Here is a 23,402-nt window from a genome sequence, read left to right on the forward strand (position 1 = left end):
GTCTGGACTGTGTTTCTTCCCCTTGAATCCGTACAGGTGCATGACGTCCGAAGCTAGTCATAAAAGGCAATATACCTTCAGCCTGGCTTACACGGGTCACAAAAGAGAACGTTTCTGCCTTCCTTACACAATTCTAAAGACACAGCCTGCGTGTATCATCTGGCCATTCAGATTTGCTTTCCATAAAGCTTCGGGTATGAGCTCCCATTCCCAGATTCTGGTTGTCAGTGTGTTTTAATGAGAAGGCATCCCTTACCAGGCATCCCAGGTGTGGTGCATGAGCCACATGCGGCAGGCCCAAAGGACACTGCACCCGAGTTGGGAGTGCAGAGCAGACCACCCTGGGACAGCCCAGCCATACCAAGCTGTGGGGGTGCCAGCATTTTCTCAGCCAGGCCTGACAGGCAGCTAGTTTGAGCTTTTCCAGAGGCCTCTGGTGTGTCTGGTCAACACACAGGGCCTGGGTCTGGAGCAGGGAGTGGGGACCTGGATATTTTAAGCCCACCACAGCTGTCAGCCCAGCAGCATCCATCCTAGAACAGTGCACATAGTCAGAGCACCCAGGATCTCTGATGCTTCCCGCTGGTTCAGCAGTTTGATGAATCTGATTAGCGCAGATCTTTCACCACAAGTCCTTTCTGCTGGACTCAATCAAAGTGACAAGGGAGGAAGCCCTTTGGTGGTTCTCAAAAGAAACAAGTAATATTTCTCTCTTTGAAAAACACACACTCAGGGCCAACGCTGGGGCGAGTAAGGCCACCGCCTGCAGTGCCAGCATCCCATATGGGCATGAGTATGAGTCCCAGCTGCTCCACTTCCAATCCAGCTCTCTGCTATGGCCTGGGAAAGCAGCAGAAGATGGCCCAAGTCTATGGGCCCTGCACCCACGTGGAAGACCCGGAAGAAGCTTCTGGCTCCTGGCTTCAGATCAGCAAAGCTCCAGATGGCAGATCCCTCCCCACAACCCTGCCTCTCTTTCTCTCCCTGTGTAATTCTGACTTTCAAATAAATAAATAAATCTTTAAAAAGAAAAACACACCTCTTGCCTTCCAGATGTCTAGCTTTTGGGAGTAATTACCTGAATAAAACACATTTTGTTTCAACATTATGTTTTTCACAGGAGCATATTTGAGGAAGGAGGATGCTTCTTAATCAGGAAGTGGCTTATTATAGAATTTTCTGAGAGTTTCGGAAAAAAAAAATGTGGGTCTTATCTGGAGAAAAATATGCTGAAATATGAAATATTTTGGTTCACTGCCTCCCCCTAAAAATGTAATGGCTCTGTCATTAGAGAATAAGGGCTCTGTAATGATTTGATTCATTGGCTTTTCATCATCCAGAACAACTTTCCAATTCAATGTCATTCATAAATCACTGGAGTGCCTGTCAGGTGCCAGCACTGGGTTAGGTGCTGAGTACACAGAAATAAATACACCTAATAGACTTTAAGAGACTATATGTCAAAGGGAATGGCAGCCAATCTGAATGATATCTCCTTGAAAAGCTACAGTACTCTGACTAAAAAAAAAGCAATAGGGGGTTAGTGCTATGGTGCAATAGGTTAATCCTCTGCCTGTTGTGCCTTCTTCCCATATGGGCACTGGTTCTAGTCCCGGCTGCTCCACTTCCTGTCCAGCTCTCTGCTATGGCCTGGGAAAGCAGTAGAAGATGGCCCAAGTGCTTGGGCCCCTGCACCCACGTGGGAGACCAGGAAGAAGCACCTGGATCCTGGCTTTGGATCGGTGCAGCTCCAGCCATTGTGGCCATTTGGGGAGTGAACCAACCAATGGAAGACCTTTCTCTCTGTCTCTACCTCTCACTCTCTTTAACTCTACCTCTCAAATAAATAAATAAAATTTTTAAAAAAAAAAAAAAAAGCAATGTTAGTAGTGGATTATAACCCTTGAAATAAAATAAATATCTATGATTCCATATTGATATATTTAAATAAATAAATGGAAGAAGAGGGTCAGCTTTTGCTTACAGAAAAAAATCCTATTAATTAATGTAGAAGGAATGAGGCAAACAGAAAATCACCAGAGAATATTGCATTTGAAGTTGTTGCAGGCACATAGCTATCTGTATTTGTCCTCTTTCATACTCATACAGATTCCAGGCTGCCCTTTATTTGCTTGGGACTATTTTAAGAAAATTCTTTTTTGTAGTTGTTAAAGATTTATTTATTTTATTTGAAAGAGTTACACAGAGAGAGAAGGAGAAGCAGAGAGAGAGAGGTCTTCCATCCACTGGTTCACTTCCCAATTGGCTGCAACAGCCAGAGCTGCACCAATCCAAAGCCAAGAGCCAGGAGCTTCCTCTGGGTCTCCCACATGGGTGCAGGGGCCCAAAGACTTGGGCCGTCCTCTACTGCTTTCCCAGGACATAGCAGAGAGCTGGATCGAAAGTGGAGCAAGGCCGGCGCCGTGGCTCAATAGGCTAATCCTCCACCTTGCGGCGCCGGCACACCGGGTTCTAGTCCCGGTCAGGGCGCCGGATTCTGTCCCGGTTGCCCCTCTTCCAGGCCAGCTCTCTGCTATGGCCAGGGAGTGCAGTGGAGGATGGCCCAGGTGCTTGGGCCCTGCACCCCATGGGAGACCAGGAAAAGCACCTGGCTCCTGGCTCCTGCCATCGGATCAGCGCGGTGCGCCGGCTGCAGCGGCGGCCATTGGAGGGTGAACCAACGGCAAAGGAAGACCTTTCTCTCTGTCTCTCTCTCTCACTGTCCACTCTGCCTGTCAAAAATAAAAATAAAAAAAATAAAATAAAATAAAAAAAAATAAAATAAAATTAAAAAAAAAAAATAGAAAGTGGAGCAGCCGGAACTCAAAACAGCGCCCATAAGGGATGCTGGCACTGCTGGCGGGGGCTTTACCTGCTACGCCATAGCGCCAGCCCCTTAACAAAACTCTTGTCCAAGATTCACACTCATGGAAATACCGACTAGCCATAAGAAACTCTGCACATGGCAGGGGAACTCTGCCCAAATGACTCATTCTTAATGACAACTAAATTCGATCTCCTAAGCACTTACTAAACTCTACAGATAATACACGTGACTTTCTCTGTGTTCCTGATGGCTACATGTTTGCTTATAGAATAACAATCTCTACATACTCTCAAACTCTCATGTCTTAATATCCGCCAAGTATCTGAGTAAATGTATCACCTATAGGGAATGTACTGTGCTAGCTCTCAACCCAGGAGTAACCATAATTCCTAATTTTCTAATCTCCATCCTCAGCCCCTTTTTCTCAGGATTAAAAGAAGTGCATGGGGCCAGCGCCGCGGCTCAATAGGCTAATCCTCCGCCTGCAGCGCCAGCACACCGACTTCTAGTCCCAGTCAGGGCGCCAGATTCTGTCCCGGTCGCCACTCTTCCAGTCCAGCTCTCTGCTGTGGCCTGGGAGTGCAGTGGAGGATGGCTGAAGTCCTTGGGCCCTGCACCTGCATGGGAGACCAGGAGAAGCACATGGCTCCTGGCTGCGGATCAGCATGGTGCGCTGGCCGCAGCACACCGGCCGTAGTGCACCACCATAGCGGCCATTGGAGGATGAACCAACAGAAAAGGAAAACCTTTCTCTCTGTCTCTCTCTCACTGTCCACTCTGCCTGTCAAAAAAAAAAAATTAAAAAAAAAAAAGAAGCACATGGGCTCATTTTGTGTATTGTGCTCTAAATGCCTGAGCTCTTGCTATTCCTCGGGTGGGTCATGCAAAATAAGAACTGAGCCTGGAAAAACATAATTTAGGTCATTGAACAGCTAGCTAATGGCACAGCCCTCAGTATTTTATCTAAAGGAATCTCTAATGGATAATAGAATGGCCTTAGACAATTTTCTTGCCTCAGAGGGAGGCACATGTATGATCCTTCATAACCACTTCAGTGTGTTCTGTTCTGTGTATAACAATGATTTCAGACAAGTTGAAATTCAAGTCAGTAATATTTTGGATACTGTGATGTGGATGAAAGGAATCTGGCGGCCGGCGCCGCGGCTCACTAGGCTAATCCTCTGCCTTGCGGCGCCGGCACACCGGGTTCCAGTCCCGGTCGGGGCGCCGGATTCTGTCCCGGTTGCCCCTCTTCCAGGCCAGCTCTCTGCTGTGGCCAGGGAGTGCAGTGGAGGATGGCCCAGGTGCTTGGGCCCTGCACCCCATGGGAGACCAGGAAAAGCACCTGGCTCCTGGCTCCTGCCATCGGATCAGCGCGGTGCGCCGGCCGCAGCGCGCTGGCCGCGGCGGCCATTGGAGGGTGAACCAACGGCAAAGGAAGACCTTTCTCTCTGTCTCTCTCTCTCACTGTCCACTCTGCCTGTCAAAAAAAATAAAAGGAATCTGGCAACAACTACTCCCAGATATTCTTGGGGAATGGGGACCCTGGCTGAGGTTGTTCCTATCTCCCTTATTATAAATCATCCTTATCATATTTCTAATTTTACTCTTCAACCCACATATTCTAAACTGCCTTACTAATTTTATTTCTCAACACCTTTGTATTGGCAGTCAAATTTCCACATGAATTTTGTAGGAGCTAATCATCCATATAACATCACCCAGTTTTTTTTCCTGAGGTGTCCTCTCTCCCCAAATTTCTTTGGGTTATTAATTTATGATTTTTGGGTCCATCTCACCCTATCCCTGTTATTTATAACCCTGGGTTTGTTAGATTATAATTCCAGGCTTTACCACTTATCTCTGCTCTCCTTACACAAGCTTCTCTTCTACACTTGCCTGCTTGCTCTTCCACTTTCTGACATGAAGTGAATCTACGTAAGAGCCTTACCAGATGCCATCACCTTCCCAGCCTCCAAACTGTGCCAAAAGAAACCTCTTTTCCTTATAAATTACCCACTTTCCAGTACACTGTTTAACAACAGAAAACTAATGTAAGACTTTCCCTTTAGCCTCCATTATTCATTCCATTGAAGCTATAACAAGAATTTTAAATGGAGACACTACACACTGAAAATCCTAAGTAAGCCAAGGAAGAAAGTCACTAAAGCCACACTCTAAACAGACTTCTAAGGCATTCTTGATTCCTTCTCACCACCATTCTTTAGGATTTCTTCTCCCTCTTTGCTAAATGCTACAACTACACAACATAAAAACGTTTCGGGGCTGGCGCTGTGGCATAGTGGTTAAAGCCACCACCTGCAGTGCATCCCATATGGGTGCCAGTTCAAGTCCCGGCTGCTCCACTTCCGATTCAACTCTCTGCTGTGGCCTGGGAAAGCAGCAGAAGGTGGCCCAAGTCCTTGGGCCCCTGTACCCTCATGAGAGACCCAGAAGAAACTCTTGGCTCTTGGCTTTGGATCAGCTCAGCTCTGGCCATTGCAGTCATTTGGAGAGTGAACCAGTTGATGGAAAACCTCTCTCTCTCTCTGCCTCTGCCTCTCTGTAACTCTGCCTTTCAAATAAATAAATATTTTTTAAATGTTTCAAACTAAAGGTCTCTGTGCATAACTCGGAAAGTGATAAAAGTGCCTAATAAATAATTATAATGTAAATCAGGATGTTACAGCATTTACATAACAAAATTCTACAGAAAAAAATACATCTGTCCATACATGGTTAAATTTTTAAAAAAGACTTCCTATATAAGTAGAAATTTCATTTTGCTTGATTTGCTAAGCTTGCTTTATATGGAAGAAATACATGAGAAAAAGTTTTTACATGACACATTCCAGTGATTTTCAGAACATACTTTGAGTATACCTCTTCTACATCTATAGTAATACTAATAAATAAACATGAGTAGCTCTACCATATTAAATTATCACAGAAATATTGTTAACATTTTATATAAAATCAAAACTGAGGCCTAGAAAGTATACTTGTCATCATAAAATGACTTGAAGAAGATTGGTCCAAGAAACAGTTTCCTGATTAAACTTCATTTAGTTAATCAGATTATAACAATATCCCCCCCAAAACTGATTAAATTCAAGAGCACTTTCCTTAAAATTTTATTTAAAAGATAAATTGCAAAATACCAGTAACTCCAAAATAAAAACAGTTTAAAAGAAAAACTAATGCATACCTCATGTAAATCAGAAGATGAAGATTTTCTCCTTTTTCCTTCTGTGACAATTTCTACAAAAACCAAAAAAATGGTAAAAAATTATCATTTAATATCTAACTGAGAAACAATTTACTATAATAGATCCTTTTACATACATCCCTGATTTTAACTTCTTGTTAGATTTAGAATGACATATTTTATAGAATCCACAAACCTAAATATGTAGTGGTCAAAAATAATTACTTTCTGTCTGAAAAGCAGCAGATTCTCATAAAATGTCTCCAGCAAACAATATATGTATAATGACAAGAAAACAGAGGTAAATCTGTATCTAAGAACTAAATGAAATTCCCTAGCCAAAGACCTCAAATAAAATGGCAGAAGTGGGCCAGCGCTGTGGTGTAGTAGGCTAAGCCTCCGCCAACATCGCCAGCATCCTATCTGGGTGCCAGTTCGTGTCCCAGCTACTCCTCTTCCAATCTAGCTCTCCGTCATTACCTGGGAAAGCAGTGGAAGATGGCCCATTTGATTGAGCCCCTGCACCAATATGAAAGATTCAGAAGAGCTTCCTGGCTTTGGATCAGCTCAGCTCCGGCAGTTGTGGCTATTTGGGGAATGACCCCAAAGATGAAAGACCTTTCTCTATGTCTCTCCCTCTCTGTCTGTAACTCTACCTCTCAAATAAATAATCTTTTTAAAAAATAAAAATAAAGTGGCAAAAGCATCTCATTACATAAATTCTAATGGTGGGGAAATACAGGGCAGGTTAAATCTACAAACACACTTTTAGTTCTACTTCATATATAAGCATAATGTGCAACTAAGAACAGCTGAATTCTTCACTGACCAATTTTTTTTTTAAAGATTTATTTATTTATTTGAAAGTCAGAGTTACACAGAGAGAGCAGGAAAGGCGGAGAGAGAGAGAGGTCTTCCATCGGCTGGTTCACTCCCCAACTGCCTGCAACGGCCGGAGCTGCGCCAATCTGAAGCCAGGAACCAGGAGCTTCTTCTGGTTCTCCCACATGGATGTAGGGGCCCAAGTACTTGGGCCATCTTCTGCTGCTTTCCCAGGCCATAGAAGAGAGCTGGATGGGAAGTGGAGCAGCCAAGACTTGAATTGGCACCCATATGGGATGCCAGCACTGCAGGCGGTGGCTTAATCCACTACGCCACAGCGCCAGCCCCTGACCAACAATTTTTAGACTTCCTGTGTATATTTCTTTCATGAACACTCTCACACAATCAGCAAAGAATGTCTATCATGTGGCTGGTACTGAGCTAAACAGTGAGGACAGTGTAGTGAACAAATTAGAAACAAGTCACACTTCTTTGGAAATGACAGTCTACTGGAATATATCACAAAGTTCATAATAAAAACAGATGGCAGAGGTCCACAAATTCATTTATGTGCAAACACACTACTGCCATTCTGTGGTAAAGGGGTGATTTTTTTCCAATAGATAAACCAGAAGTGGCACCAAAACACACAATGGAAGAAAGGACAGCCTCTTTAATAAATGAGGCCCCTATCTCTCACCCTTAACAACAATCAACTCAAAATGGATCAAAGATCTAACTGTAACACCTCTCAAATTAGGAAACCACCAGAAGAAAACACAGGTGAAACACTTCAAGACATCAGTGAAAAACAATGATTTTTTAATAAAAATCCCAATAGCACAAACATCAAAACAAAAATACATCAAACCTACAAGCTTCTGTACAGCAAAAAAGAAATGATCAACAGAGTGAAGAGACAACAGAAAAGAGAAAATATTTTCAAGCCATTCATCTGACAAAGAATTAATACCTAGACTGTAAAAAGAACTCAAAAACCTCAATAATTAAAAAATCCAATCCAATCCAATTAAAAAAAATATTGGCACTGTGGCACAGTAGGTTAAGCCCCTGCTTGTGGCACCAGCATCCCATATGGGTGCTGGTTCTAGTCCAAGCTGCTCCGATTCCAATCCAACTCTGCTATGGCCTGGAAAAGCACTGGAAGATGGCCTAAGTGTTTGGGCCCCTGCACCTGCGTGGGAGACCCAGAAGAAGCTCCTAGCCCCTGGTTCCTGGCTTCAGATCAGCTCAGCTCTGGCCACTGCGGCTATCTGAGGAGTGAACCAGTGGATAGAAGACCTTTCTCTCTGTCTCTCCCTCTCTCTGTAACTCTACTGCTCAAGTAAATAAATAAAATTCAATTTAAAAATGAGCAACTTATCTGAACACACATGTCTCAAAAGAAACATGGTGCCGGCATTGTGGCACAACAGAGTAAGCTGCCACCTACAAGAACAGCATTCCATATGAACTCCAGTTCGAATCCCATCTACTCCACTTCCAATCCAACTCCCTGCTAATGCACATGGGAAGACAACAGAAAATGGCCCAAGTACCTGGAACTCTACCACCCAAGTGGGAGATTTGGACAGAATTCCCTGCTCCTTCACTTCATCCTGGTCCAGCGCAACCATCATGGCCACTTGGAGAGTAAACCAGCAGAAGGAAGATCTCTTTCTCTTTCTCCTCTCTTTATCTCTCTTCTTTCAAATAGATAAAACAAATCTTTAGAGGTAAAAGGAGAAGAGGAGTGGGGAGAGGGGAGAAGGGGTGGGGGAGAAGGTGAAATGCAAATGGCTGGCATTGTGGTACACTAGGTTGAACAACCTCTTGCAAAGCCAGCATCCCATGTCAGAGTGCTCATTGGAATTCCTGGCTCCTGACTTTGGCATTGTCTGGCACTGGCTGCTGCAGCCATTTGTGGAGTAAACCAGAAGATGGAACATCTTTCTATTTCTTTGTCTCCCTATCTCTATGTGACCCTCTGCCTTTCAAATAAGTAAATCTTTTTTTTTAATTTTGTCTTTAAGATTTATTTATCTAAGGCCGGCGGCGTGGCTCAATAGGCTAATCCTCCGCCTTGCGGCACCGGCACACCGGGTTCTAGTCCCGGACAGGACGCCAGATTCTGTCCCGGTTGCCCCTCTTCCAGGCCAGCTCTCTGCTATGGCCCAGGAGTGCAGTGGAGGATGGCCCAAGTGCTTGGGCCCTGCACCCCATGGGAGACCAGGAGAAGCACCTGGCTCCTGGCTTCAGAACAGCACGATGCGCCGGCTGCAGGGCGCTGGCCGTGTCGGCCATTGGAGGGTGAACCAACGGCAAAAGGAAGACCTTTCTCTCTTTCTCTCTGTCTCTCTCTCTCTCACTGTGCACTCTGCCTGTAAAAAAAAAAAAAAAAAAAAAAAAAAAAAAAAAAAAAAAAAAAAAAAAAAGAATGTGGCAATAAGATTTATTTATCTAATTGAAAGGCAGAGTTAGACAGTGAGTGAAAGACACACAAAGAGAGCTCTTCCATTGACTGGTTTACTCCTCAAATGGTGGCAATGACTACAGCCAGCACAGGCAGAGCCAGAAGCCTGGAATTCCATGCAGGTCTCCCAATTGATTGGCAAGGGTCCAAGAATTTGGACCACCTTCCTCTGCTTTACCATGTGCATTAGCAGGGAGCTACATCAGGAGTAGAGCAGTCAGAACACGAACTGGCACTCCTATGACACGCTGGCATCACAGATGGCAGGTATCTACTATGCCAAAATGCAGGCCCCAGTAAAGCTTATTTTAAAAGAAAGAAGAGGACAAGGACAAGGAGGAGGAGGAGGAATTAAAAAATATGAACAAGTGCTCAATGTTACTTGCCATTAGGGAAAGGCAAACCAAAACCACAATGAAGTATCACTTCATCCCTGTTAGAATGTCTATTGACAAAGGGGGGAATGTTAGTAAAATGGCACAGTCTTATCTATGGCGCAATCTATACCCCAATGCCACCATTGCTGGAAGCCAGGTGGCCACATGGCCCAACCACTGGTGTCAGCTCCACCTCCATCCTAATGGGATTCAATGCTCCTACATCCCTGCCCACCTTCCAGCAAAGTTTTAAAAGGACCTGTCCCTGAACACGTGGCTCTCTTTCTCTCCGTCTCCTGATCCATCTCCCTCTTTTCCTCTGTCTCTTGATCTCTCTCTCTGGATCTCTCTCTCACACTCTCCTTCTCTTTTTCCCTCTTCACCCCTTCCCTCCAGTCTGTCGGGTTTTCCCCAATAAACCCTTTCCCTTAAAACAAACAAACAAACAAACAAAAAAAGAATGCCTATTGACAAAAAATAACAAATGCAGACAAAGATGTGGAAAAATGGAACTCTTATACACTATTGGTGGGAATGTAAATTAGCACAGTCATTATAGAGAATAGTATGGAGACACCTTAGAAAACTAAATATACATCTTCCACATGATCCACTTATCTCACTACTGAGTATATTCAAAGGAAATGAAATAAGAAAATTGAGAAAACATCTGCACTTACATGTTTATTTCAGAACTATTTACAACAGTCAAAATAAGGAATCAACCTAGGCGCTCTTTAATGGATGAATGGATAATATATATATGTGTGTGTGTGCAGAATATATAAATGTATATATTATATAGCATGTTTATATGTACATAATGTGTATATTTATAGTGTATATATAACATGTTTGTATATATACAGTGGAAAATTATTCAGCTATAAAAAATGTAGAGGATGACATTGTGGTATAGTGGGTTAAGCCATCGTCTGCTACACCAGCATCCCATGTAAGGGCCAGTTCAAATCCCAGCTGCTCCAGTCCAATCCAGCTCATAGCTAATGTGCCTGAGAAAGCAGCAGACGATAGCCAGATGCTTTGGCCTCTGCTTCCTACATGGGAGACCCAGATGGAATGCCTGGCTCCTGGTTTCAGCCTGGACTGGCCAGTGTGAATATCTGGGGAATGAACCAGTAGATGGAATAACTGTCTTTCTCTCTCTCCCTCTAATGCTTTGCCTTTCAAGTAAATAAATAAATATGAAAGAAAAACAAAGAGAGCAAGAAAGAAACAAACAGAGAGAGAGAAAAAGAGGGAGGAAGGAAGGGTGAGGAGGGAGGGAATGAGGAAAGAAGAGATAGATAACATAGATAGAGAGAATGAATGAATATGAACGATAGTGGTGTGTTCCCAAAAAGAAAAACAGTATTAACTGGAAAGGGATACAAGTAAGGCTTCTGAGATGCTGAAAATGTTCTAGATCTTTATCTAGATGGTAACAAAGATATATGAGACTATTTCAAAAAGTTCATGGAGTTTAGTTTTAGGTGTTTAGGTTAGCGGTTAAGACATTTGCATTCCACGTTAAATACATGGGTTCAATTCTAGGCTTGGGTTTCTGACTACAACTTTTTGCCAACAGACCCTGGCATGCATCAGTAATGATTCAAATGACTGAGTTCATGCCACCCACAAGAGTCAGCCACATAGAACTGGATTGCATCCCAAGATCCTGGCTTTAGCTCCAACCCCAGCATAGACCTGACCATTGCAGACATTTGGGGAGTGAACCAATTACCAATGCACAGGGAAGTGTTTCTCTCTCTTCCTCCCTCCCTCCCTCCCTCTCTCTCTCTCTCTCTCATTAAAAAAAAAAGTTTTTAGAAAATGGAATTCAGGGGCTGGCGCCGCTGCTCACTAGGCTAATCCTCCGCCTTGCAGCGCCAGCACACAGGGTTTTAGTCCCGGTCGGGGCGCCGGATTCTGTCCCGGTTGCCCCTCTTCCACGCCAGCTCTCTGCTATGGCCCGGGAAGGCAGTGGAGGATCGCCCAAGTGCTTGGGCCCTGCACCCCATGGGAGACCAGGAGAAGAACCTGGCTCCTGCCTTTGGATCAGCGCGGTGCGCCGGCTGCAGCACGCAGGCTGCAGTGGCCATTGCAGGGTGAACCAACTGCAAAGGAAGACCTTTCTCTCTGTCTCTCTCTCTCACTGTCCACTCTGCCTTTCAAAAAAAAAATGAAAATGGAATTCAGAGATAAGCATATTTTTGGTACAAGGAAAATTTGGAAATCCAAAGTAAAAAAAAAAACCAGGAATATTTAAGAGAAAATGGCAGCAAACCAGACCCAAATCTAGCAGGAGAAGAGAAATAATTAAAATCAGAGAAGAAATCAATAGGATTGAATCCAAAAGAACATTACAAGAAATCAGCCAAACGAGGAGCTGGTTTTTTGAAAAAATAAACAAAATTGACACCCCATTGGCCCAACTAACTCAAAAAAGAAAAGATTCAAATCAGTAAAATCAGAGATGAAAAAGGAAATGTAACAACAGACACCACAGAAATAAAAAGAATCGTCAGAAATTACTACAAGGACTTGTATGCCAGCAAACAGGGAAACCTATCAGAAATGGATAGAATCCTGGATAGATACAACCTACCTAAATTGAACCAGGAAGGCATAGAAAACCTAAACAGACCCATAACTGAGGCAGAAATTGAAACAGTAATTAAGGCCCTCCCAACAAAGAAAAGCCCAGGACCAGATGGATTCACTGCTGAATTCTACCAGACATTTAAAGAAGAACGAACTCCAATTCTCCTCAAACTATTCAGAACAATCCAAAAAGAGGGAATCCTCCCAAATTCTTTTTATGAAGCCAGCATCACCTTAATTCCTAAGCCAGAAAAAGATGCAGTATTGAAAGAGAATTACAGACCAATATCCCTGATGAACATAGATGCAAAAATCCTCAATAAAATTCTCGCCAATAGAATGCAACAACACATCAGAAAGATCATCCACCCAGACCAAGTGGGATTTATCCCTGGTATGCAGGCATGGTTCAATGTGCACAAAACAATCAATGTGATATACCACATTAACAGACTGCAGAAGAAAATCCATATATTATCTCAATAGATGCAGAGAAAGCATTTGATAAAATACAATACCCTTTCATGACGAAAACCCTAAGCAAACTCGGTATAGAAGGAACATTCCTCAATACAATCAAAGCAATTTATGAAAAACCCACAACCAACATCCTATTGAATGGGGAAAAGTTGGAAGCATTTCCACTGAGATCTGGTACCAGACAGGGATGCCCACTCTCAACACTGCTATTCAATATAGTTCTGGAAGTTCTAGCCAGAGCTATTAGGCAAGAAAAAGAAATTAAAGGGATACAAATTGAGAAGGAAGAACTCAAACTATCCCTCTTTGCAGATGATAGGATTCTTTATTTAGGGGATCTAAAGAACTCTACTAAGAGACTATTGGAACTCATAGAAGAGTTTGGCAAAGTAGCAGGATATAAAATCAATGCACAAAAATCTACAGCCTTTGTATACACAGGCAATGCCACGGCTGAGGAAGAACGTCTAAGATCAATCCCATTCACAATAGCCACAAAAACAATCAAATACCTTGGAATACACTTAACCAAGGATGTCAAAGATCTCTATGATGAGAATTACAAAATCTTAAAGAAAGAAATAGAAGAGGATACCAAAAAATGGAAAAATCTTCCATGCTCATGGATTGGAAGAATCAACAAAATCAAAATGTCCATTCTCCCAAAAGCAATTTATAGATTCAATGCAATTCCAATCAGGATACCAAAGACATTCTTCTCAGATCTAGAAAAAATGATGCTGAAATTCATATGGAGGCAAAAGAGACCTCAAATAGCTAAAGCAATCTTGTACAACAAAAACAAAACCAGAGGCATCTCAATACCAGATTTCAGGACATACTACAGGGCAGTTGTAATCAAAACAGCATGGTACTGGTACAGAAACAGATGGATAGACCAATGGAACAGAATTGAAACACCAGAAATCAACCCAAACATCTACAACCAACTTATATTTGATCAAGGATCTAAAACCAATTCCTGGAGCAAGGACAGTCTATTCAATAAATGGTGCTGGGAAAACTGGATTTCCATGTGCAGAAGCATGAAGCAAGACCCCTACCTTACACCTTACACAAAAATCCACTCAACATGGATTAAAGACCTAAATCTACGACCTGACACCATCAAGTTACTAGAGAACATTGGAGAAACCCTTGAAGATATTGGCACAGGCAAAGAGTTTCTGGAAAAGACCCAGGAGGCACAGGCAGTCAAAGCCAAAATCAACTATTGGGATTGCATCAAATTGAGAAGTTTCTGTACTGCAAAAGAAACAGTCAGGAGAGTGAAGAGACAACCAACAGAATGGGAAAAAATATTTGCAAACTATGCAACAGATAAAGGGTTAATAACCAGAATCTACAAAGAGATCAAGAAACTTCACATTGGCAAACTCAAGAGGCTTCCATAGCCTTGGCAACTCATGACAAGAGCCTCGGGTGATTACTGACTCCATAAATAAGAGTGTCAATTGTTAAATCAACAACGGGAGTCACTGTGCACTTACTCCTCATGTAGGATCTCTGTCCTTAATGTGTTGTACTATGTGAATGAACGGTATAACTAGTACTCAAACAGTATTTTTCACATTGTGTTTCTGTGTGGGTGCAAACTGTTGAAATCTTTACTTAGTATATACTAAATTGACCTTCTGTATATAAAGATAATGGAAAATGAATCTTGATGAAGAATGGGATGGGAGAGGGAGTGGGAGATGAGATGGGTGCAGGTAGGAGGGTGGTTATGGGGGGAAAAAGCTGCTATAATCCAAATGTTGTACTTTGGAAATTTATATTTATTAAATAAAAGTTAAAAAAAACATTACAACAGACCTAAAAATAAAATGTGAATAGGAGAGGGAGGAGGAAGAGGGGTATGAGTGTGGGTGGGAGGGTGGGAATGGTGGAAAGATCATTATATTCCTAAAGTTGTATTTATGAAAAAATAAATGATTATTCAAAAAAAAGAAGGAACAATACAATGCTGCAAATGAAGTCAGCAGCAGCAGACTACATTAATTTGTAAGCAGAAATTATCTGTGCCCTAAGTGAAGAACATTGAGAACTGTTAGCAGAAACAACAGCCAACACCATAGATACTTCAACTCATTTAGCTTATACAATTCAAACTGAAAAATTAAAGTAGAAATACTTTTCTGCTCAATAGTTGCCAGAACTGTTGCACCAGGTCAGCTGCAGACAAGAGCAGAGCTCTCAATGGAAATGTTAAACAAGTGGTAGAAAGATCATGCTGCACTTCTTCAAAGAAATGTTAGTAGGATATGAAATATGGCCTTATCAACACAATCCTGAAAGAAAAAAAAAAGCACAATGCAATGACTATCAAGATGTGGAGTTTCCCAGTCTGTGGAAGTTATTCAGTCAAAGCAAAAATGGACTAGTCAAGAGCAAATGGCATGGGGTCAGCACTGTGGTGTTGTGCACAATGCCACTGCCTTCAGTGCCAGCATCCCATATGGACACCAGTTCAAGACCCAGGTGCTCCACTTCCAATCATCCCTCTGCTATGGCCTATAAAGCCAGTGGAAGATGGCCCAAGGCCTTGGGACTCTGCACCCACATGGAGGACCCAGAGGAGGCTTCTGACTCCTGGCTTTAGTTCGGTGCAGCTCCGGCCTTTGCGACCAATTGGAGAGTGAACCAACAAAGGAAGACCTTGATCTCTCTCTCTCTCTGCCTCTCCTTCTCTCTGTGTAACTCTGACTTTCAAATAAATCCTTAAAAAAAAAAAAAAGAAGAAGAAGAAGATGGCCCAAGTCCTTGGGCCCCTGCACCCACATGGGAGATCCAGAAGAAGCTCTTGGCTCCTGGCTTCAGATCAGCTCAGCTCTGGCTGTTGTGGCCATTTGGGGAGTGAACCAGAGGATGAAAGACCTCTCTCTCTTTCTATCTTGCACTCTCATAGCCTGTAACTCTACATCTCAAATAAATAAAGAAAATCTTTTTTAAGAATCTTAAAAAAAAAAAAAAAGAGCAAGTGCCATAACAATAGTTTTGGGGGATAGTCCAGGCATTTTGCTAATTGACTTTTTAAGGGCCAAAGAAAAATAACTGAGAAGATCAGAAAAATTTCTGAGAAGATCAGACAGAGTTTTAGCAAAAAAATACCCAGGAAATATTCACCAACATTATTTTCCACCCCAAAACAATGCTCTTTCTCATTCCTCTCATCAAACAGGGGCAATTTTGTGAGAGTTTCAATAGGAAATCATTAGGTATTTAACTGATTTGCCTCCTTCTGATTTTTGTTTCCTAATCTTAAAAAATCTATAAAGTCACCTATTTTTCTTCTGTTGATAGTGGAAAAAAGACTGCACTAACCTGATTAAATTCCCAGTACCCTCAGTTCTTTATGGATGGACTAGATGACTAGCATGATTGCTTGCAAAGATGTCTTGAATTTGATGGAGCTTATGTTGAGAATTTTTTTTTCCTTTTAAGTCTGTTTTCCACAAACTTTTTTTAAAAATTTTATTTTATTTATTTGAAAGGCAGAAATAGAGAGAGGAGAGAGAAAGATCTTCCAAGCACTGGTTCACTCCCCAAATGGCTACAATTGCCAAAGCTGGGCCAGGACAAAGCCAGGAGCTTCTTACAGGTCTTTGCAGGGGCTGAAGCACTTGGGCCATTCTCCACTGCTTTCCCATGCACATTAGCAGGGAGCTGGATTGGAAGTGGAGCAGCTGGGACTCAAACTGGTTCCCATAGGAGAACCCAGTGCCACAGGCAGAGGCTTAATCTTTTACACCACAGTCCCAGTGGCTATTTTCCACAAACTTTTTAAAAATTTTTTGTAAGAGAGACTGCTCCAATACATGATTCACTCTGCAAATACCAGCAATGGAGCCAACAAATTCAATTTAGGTCTCCTACATGGGTAGCAGGAATCCAACTACTAGAGCCATCTCTGCTGCTACCCAAGGCTATATTAGCCGGAAGCTAGAGTCAGGAAGCAAAGCCAGGTATTAAACTCAGGCTGCAGATGTGAACATCTTGCCTATTGCCCGCCTGACATACTTTTTTAAATTGTTTTACTGACAACAATTCTACATAATTATGCACTACAAGTGTAACATTTCAATACATGTATACAGTGTATACTGATCAAATCAGAGTAATCCCCTTTAAGCCTGAATAGTATGTTCCAGTAATTAGAGGAAAGACAACAAATATGTTCTCCAGGTCTTTTAGAAAACATAGGGTTGGGCTGGCGCCACGGCTCACCTGGCTAATCCTCTACCTGCGGCACTGGCACCCCGGGTTCTAGTCCTGGTTGGGGCGCTGGATTCTGTCCCGGTTGCTCCTCTTTCAGTCCAGCTGTCTGCTGTGGCCCAGGAAGGCAGTGGAGGATGGCCCAAGTGCTTGGGCCCTGCACTCGCATAGGAGCTCAGGAGGAAGCACCTGGCTCCTAGCTTCAGATCGGTGCAGCGCTGGCCATATCGGCCACTTGGGGAATGAACCAACGGAAGGAAGACTTTTCTGTCTCTGTCTCCCTCTCTCTCTCTGTCTAACTCAGCCTGTCAAAAAAAATTTTTTGAATAAATAAAATTTAAAATTTTTAAAAATTAAAAAAAAAAGAAAATATAGGGTTGTTCCTTGGGCCACACACATGACCATCCACAAGAAAAGTGATTTTTGTAGACATCACCAGGAATGCCCCATAAGTGTCACTATGGCAAAACTGGAAGAGTCTACAATGTTACCCAGCATGCTGTTTGAAGTCCCCTCATACTCTAATTTTAATGTCCTAATTCTACCTTTAAATTTTCATAAATTGAATATATTTCCTCAGCCATATTTATGATTGCCTTTTACTCAGCCACAACACTGTCCAACATTCCTAGAATATGTTGATGCTTCGTCAAAAGTTTTCCTGGGGCAGGCACTGTGGCGTAGCAAGTAAAGCCGCCGCTTGCAGTGCTGACATTACATATGGGTGCCTGTTCAACTCCAGGCTGCTCCACTTTCCATCTAGCTCTCTGCTATGGCCAGGGAAAGCAGTAGAAGATGGCCCAAGTCCGCATGGGAGATCCCAAAGTAGCTCCTGGCTCCTGGCTCCTGGCTTCAGATTGGCACAGCTCTGGCCGTTGCAGCCAACTGGGGAGTGAACCACTGGATGGAAGACCTCTCTCTCTCTCTCTCTCTCTTTTTCTCTCTCTCTCTCTGCCTCTCCTTCTCTCTGTGTGTAACTCTGACTTTCCAGTAAATAAATAAATCTTTTTAAAAAAATTTTTCCTCTCAGCAATAAAAAATTATTCTAAAGCACTAAAATGGCATCAATCAACTCACTCAAAACAATGGAATAATCTTTATTCCAACAAACTTATTCTACACATTCCCATTTCAGTAATATGCATTTACAAATGAAATTAAGAAAAACTATTTCATTTCTCAAGTTCTCAAATACGAACCTGTCATTCTACAACATACTGTCTTCGATACTTCAAACTCCCTCACTCCCACCAAATTCTCTTTGCCCCCACATTTTGTCACATCTTTTAATGCTATGTAACTAAGTAAAACTAAACACAGTTTTTGTTTCCATATTCTTGCTCCAATATTGCTTAGTACCACTGAGGAAAGTCACATAGTTTTAACAACTGCCTGGCTGGCACCGCAGCTCACTAGGCTAATCCTCCACCTGTGGTGCCAGCACCCCGGGGTTCTAGTCCCAGTCAGGGTACCGGATTATGTCCCGGTTGCTTCTCTTCCAGTCCAGCTGTCTGCTGTGGCCCAGGAAGGCAGTGGAGGATGGCCCAAGTGCTTGGGCCCTGCACCTGCATGGGAGACCGGGAGGAAGCACCTGGCTCCTGGCTTCGGATCAGCAGCGCGGTGCACCAGCATCAGCGGCCATTGGGGGGTAAACCATCGGAAAAGGAAGACCTTTCTCTCTCTCTCTCTCTCACTGTCCACTCTGCCTGTCAAAAAAAAACCTGCCACTACTAAAAATGCATACTTGTTTTAACCAAGACTTCCTCTTCCATCCAATTTTCTCAGCTTACTTTTGCTATTTCCTCATCACCACCCATTCATTTAGCCTCTTGAAATCTGGATCTTGTATTCTGCTTTTACCAGTAGTAAAACTGGTCTCCTAATTGCCAAATTCAGTACCCTCATACTACTTTAACTCTCTGAAACAATGTTAGTATTCTTTTTCATCCTCCTCCACTAAACCTATCACTGCCTAACTGCATACCAATGTCATGCTCTCCCTACTTTGAAATTCATCATGTGATTCAAGACTTCTCACTCTGCTATTTTTGTGGGTAATTCCATTCATTCCAATGGATTCAGCTAACATTTCTACAAGTAATATAGCTGTATCATGATTAATTGTAGGTTCTCATTTTGAACTTCAATTATGACTCATTTTAATTCCAATGCAAAGCAAGCATCCATCCTCTGGACCTACTCAAACTTGTATAACAAGAACACAAGGTATATCAACACAGAACACTAGTACCTCAAAGATGAAACTGGGGAGAGGAGAGATATTCAAAATCAAGTTTTAAAAACACGGAGGGGTTTGTGTTGTGGCACAGTGAGTTAAGCTGCTGCTTGTGATGCCAGCATCCCGTATCAGAGTGCTAGTTCAAGTCATGGCTGCTCTGCTTCAAATACACCTCCATTCTACTGTGCCTGGGAATGCAGCAGGTGATGGTCTAGGTATTTGGGTTTCTGCACCCTCAAGGGAGTGGTGTTCCTGATGCAGTCATTTGGGGAATGAACCAGTGGATGGAAGATACTTTCTCTTTCTTTCTCTCTTTCTCTCTTTCTCTCTCTCCCTCACTCCCTCCCTCCCTCCTACTCCCTTTCCCCCTCCCTCCCTCTACTCTCTGTTGCTCTGCCTTTCAAATAAAATAATATTTTCTTAAAGAAAAAGAAAATAAAAACCCTGCAAGCTCAGCCATTCTCTTGAAGAAGCATAATGTGCAACAGCACATAAAATGCTCTGAAAATCTAGCAGCAAAACAAATTTTCTACCTATAGTCATTACACTCATTTCCATGAAATCCTTTCCCTTACCTCCACTCCACTGCAGTAAATAGTTTAAACTATAGATTATGTAATCAGACCAGATTTTTGAATCCTGTTTCTTAATAGTTATAGTTAACAGTTATCCTCTCTAAATCTCTGTTTCCTCACCTGTAAAGCATAAATAATCACCTTAAAAAGCTTTTGAAAGAATTAGTTTATAAAGTTCTTAGCACTGTACCTAACCACCTGCTTAAAAAATATATATATTCTTAACTGCAAATGAGAGTGACACAGATCTCTAAGGGTGTTCCAGGAATAATCAATCAGTTGAAAACCTGCAAATTAATTTAACTTTCCTGGTTTTTTTTTTTAAGATTTATTTATTATTTATTTGAACAGCCAAGTGCGAGAGAGACAGAGAGACAGAAAGAAACCTTTCATCTGTTGTTTCATTCTTCCTTAATGACCACAACAGATGGGGCTATGGCAGGCTGAAGCCCTGAGCCAGAAAGTCAATCCAGGTCTCCCACATGGGTGGCAGGAACTCATGTACTTGAGCCATCATCTACTGCATCCTGGACCATTTACACTGGACCATTTACAAAGAGCTGGATAGGAAGCAGAGTAGCCAGGACTAGAACATGCACTCCAGTACATGATCTGGGTATCCCAAGTAGCAGCTTAACCACTTGCACTATAACACCTGCCCCAGAATCTTCCTTTTTGTTTTTAAGATTTATGTATTTGAGCGGCCAGTGCTGTAGCACAGTGGGTTAACGCCCCAGCCTGCAGTGCCAGCATCCCATACGGGCGCCAGTTTGAGTCTCGGCTGTTCCACTTCCAATCCAGCTCCCTGCTAATGTGCCTGGAAAAGCAGCAGTGGATGGACCAAGTCCTTGGGCCCCTGCACCCACATGGGAGACCCAGAAGAAGCTCCTGGCTGCAGATCGGCTCAGCTCTAGCTGTTGCAGACGTTTGGGGAGTGAAGCAGCAATGGAAAACCTCTCTGTTTCTCTACCTATCCCTGTAACTCTTACAAATAAATAAAATAAAAATAAAATCTTTTAAAATATATTTATTTAGAAAGGCAGAGAGGGAGAATCAGAGAAAGAGATCTTTCATCTACTGGTTTACTGCCCAAATGGCCACAACAGCCAGTCCTGAGCCATTCAGAAGCCAGGACCCAGAAATTCCATCCTGGTCTCCCATTTGGGTGGCACAGGCCACCTTGGCCATCTCCCACTGACTCCCCAGGCACACAAGCAGGAAGCTGGTTCAGAAGCAGAGCAGTCAGGACTCCAACTGGCACTCCAATATGAAATGCCAGCATCCCAAGTGGCAGTTAACCCACTGAGTCACAATAGTCCCAAAACGTTTCTATTTGTTTTTTTTAAGATCTATTCATTTATTTGAAAGGCAGAATTACAGACAGAAAGGGAGAGAGGGAGAGGCAGAGAGAGAGAGAGAGAGAGAGACTCTTCCATCAGCTGGTTCATTCCCCAAATGGCCAGAATGACCAGGGCTCAGCCAGGCTGAAGCCAGGAGCTTCATCCAGGTCTCTCACATGAAGGCAGGGACTTGGGCCCACCTCAAGGGCATTTCCAGGCATATTAGCAGAAAGCTGGATAGGACGTTGAGCAACCAGCAATCTCAGGCATTGCATGTGGCAGCTTAACATGCCATGTCACAATTCCAGCCCCAGAACTTTCCTGTTTTAATTCAAAACTTTATTGAAATTTCTAGTCTATAAGTCTAATACTTGCATATCTGTTGTACTTCTGCTTTTAAGCATTTTTAATGGTGATTCTCGCTTGCTCCCACATACTTCATTATTCCATTCAACTGTTAGAGAATATGTCTCTGTTGCCTTTTTTTTTTTAAATCCCTTGCAGTGAAAACCAAACAACCAAAAAAACGTTCGAGATTCACTTTCAGAGGGCACTCCTTAATAAATCTGAAACTGTTAGCACTGCTTCTACAAAAATAAGTAGCACAATTAAAAACTGTTTCATCAGATGTTAGCTTGTGTACTGGATGGCAAGCTCATTAGAGTCCTGGTCCTCTCCTCGCCCGTCTGAAGGGCTTAAGCTAAAGGCTTGAGAGACCTTGGTGGATGAAATGTTTGACAAAACTTGTTGCCCGGGAGGAACTCTATCTCACATCTTATAATTCCATTTTGTGCCATCGAGACATACACACTACAAGAAGCTCAACACCATCATTTAAACCTTAAAGCAATTTCGAAGACAAAACTATGTTTCAGAATAACAAGACAACGAAAGCACGGCTTCAAGTCCTTTGTTCGACTCTCAATCACTTTTGGAAAATGCAGGACAAAGCTGGAAAAGCAAAAAAGAAAGAAAAAGAAAAAGGCTACGGTGCGGGCGCGTTCCGAAGGAGAGAGGGAGGCATTTCTCGACCGAACGAAGTGTCAATTAGCAAGCCCCGCCTTTCGTCCGTGCAGCGGCTTCTACCTGCCCCGGGTGGGGGCAGGGAGGCCCAGAGGGAAGCCAGGCAATAGAGGGGAGTGGGGTCAGCCGCGGAGCTGGCGCTGAAACCCGAACGTCGGTGGAATAACGGGAAGGCGTGGCAGGAGAGGAGCAAGCCAACCGGAGAGAGCCGTGGGCCCAGGGCGCTCAGCGTTTGCCAGAGGGGAAAATGAAAGGGCTGTCGAGGTGAAAAACAGCTGAGGTTTCGATGACAGCTCGGACTGGGTTTTCGGTTCGGGGGGCGGGGGCGACCCAGAGGCCTTCCATTGTGCGCGCCCCTCCTTCTCCGTCCCCTCCCCTCCCCGCCCTGGGCCGCAACGCCTGTCGCCGCCTGCGCCTCCCATTTGCCCAGCCAGGTAGGAGACAAGCAGATCAGTCCTCCTCTAACCCTTCCTCACCGGATGAAGATCGCCGTCGCCCGAGCTTCCTCTTGTCCATCTTTTTCTCCAGCTTCTGGACTCCCGGTTGCAGGCGCTGTCACCTCAAGACCCCTCAGGCTTGGGGGAAGGAGGGGGAAAGGGAGAGGGGAAGAAAAAAAAAAGAAAAAAAAAACAGGGAAGTACGAGCTACGCTTGCGCAAGAGCCATCGCCGGCCCTCAGACCGGAAATCAGCTGCCCCTCCCACCTCCACCCGGAAATCACTTCCTGGGACTTGTTTTCTCTGCTCGCTGCCACCGTCTGTGTATTATTTGGTGGCAGTTTTTGTTTGATTTCTGCCTTTCTGGAGAAGTGAAGCTGGGTGCTCGATTTTAGCCTAGATTCCTAAAAGGTGTATTTATTTCGAAGACTAGGTCGGCAAAAATTATGAGGAGAGAACGTTAAGAAAACTCTAGTTCACTCGACCTCCCTAGGTGGCCCTAGAATAGAATGAAACGTTACCATTTGCAATATTGATGGTCTCACAGCCTGTCCTATATGTTTGTCCTCAAGGGGCTTCCTCAAATTCAAAAACATTAAGTTTGCATGATCACCTTATAATAATAGGCTAGCAGTTTAGCATTGGAACAGAAATAAATTTAGGTCAGCAAAGAGAAAGTATCCTCCTAATAAAAAGGATCTCATTTTAAAATTAAAGTTCTTCCTTTTTAAATACCTAGGTGAAAAAAAAGACTAGACCTTG

The 23,402-nt window shown here is 43.2% G+C and overlaps 1 protein-coding gene across 25 annotated transcripts in view; it reads right to left on the reverse strand.

Annotated features, from left to right (window-relative positions):
• The window catches only part of SENP7 (SUMO specific peptidase 7), a 205,331-nt gene extending 182,424 nt beyond the window's left edge, over window positions 1-22,907 (reverse strand). For 19 of the 25 annotated variants that reach the window (XM_070072018.1, XM_051819127.2, XM_070072013.1 and 16 more), the window contains exons 1-2: window positions 22,681-22,892; window positions 6,036-6,088 (exon numbers count right to left, since the gene is read on the reverse strand). In XM_070072018.1, the coding sequence (XP_069928119.1) occupies window positions 6,036-6,088; window positions 22,681-22,720 (93 nt within the window). In that variant the 5' untranslated portion in view covers window positions 22,721-22,892. Of the gene's footprint in view, window positions 1-6,035; window positions 6,089-8,416; window positions 8,564-22,680 lie in introns of all 25 variants that reach the window. The other 6 variants (XM_070072017.1, XM_051819124.2, XM_051819116.2 and 3 more) reach the window with 5 other exon arrangements.
• Between the last annotated feature and the right edge of the window lie 495 nt (window positions 22,908-23,402).

The sequence above is a fragment of the Oryctolagus cuniculus genome, chromosome 4 (genome assembly GCF_964237555.1).
Source record: "Oryctolagus cuniculus chromosome 4, mOryCun1.1, whole genome shotgun sequence".
In the NCBI taxonomy this organism is placed as follows: domain Eukaryota; kingdom Metazoa; phylum Chordata; class Mammalia; order Lagomorpha; family Leporidae; genus Oryctolagus; species Oryctolagus cuniculus.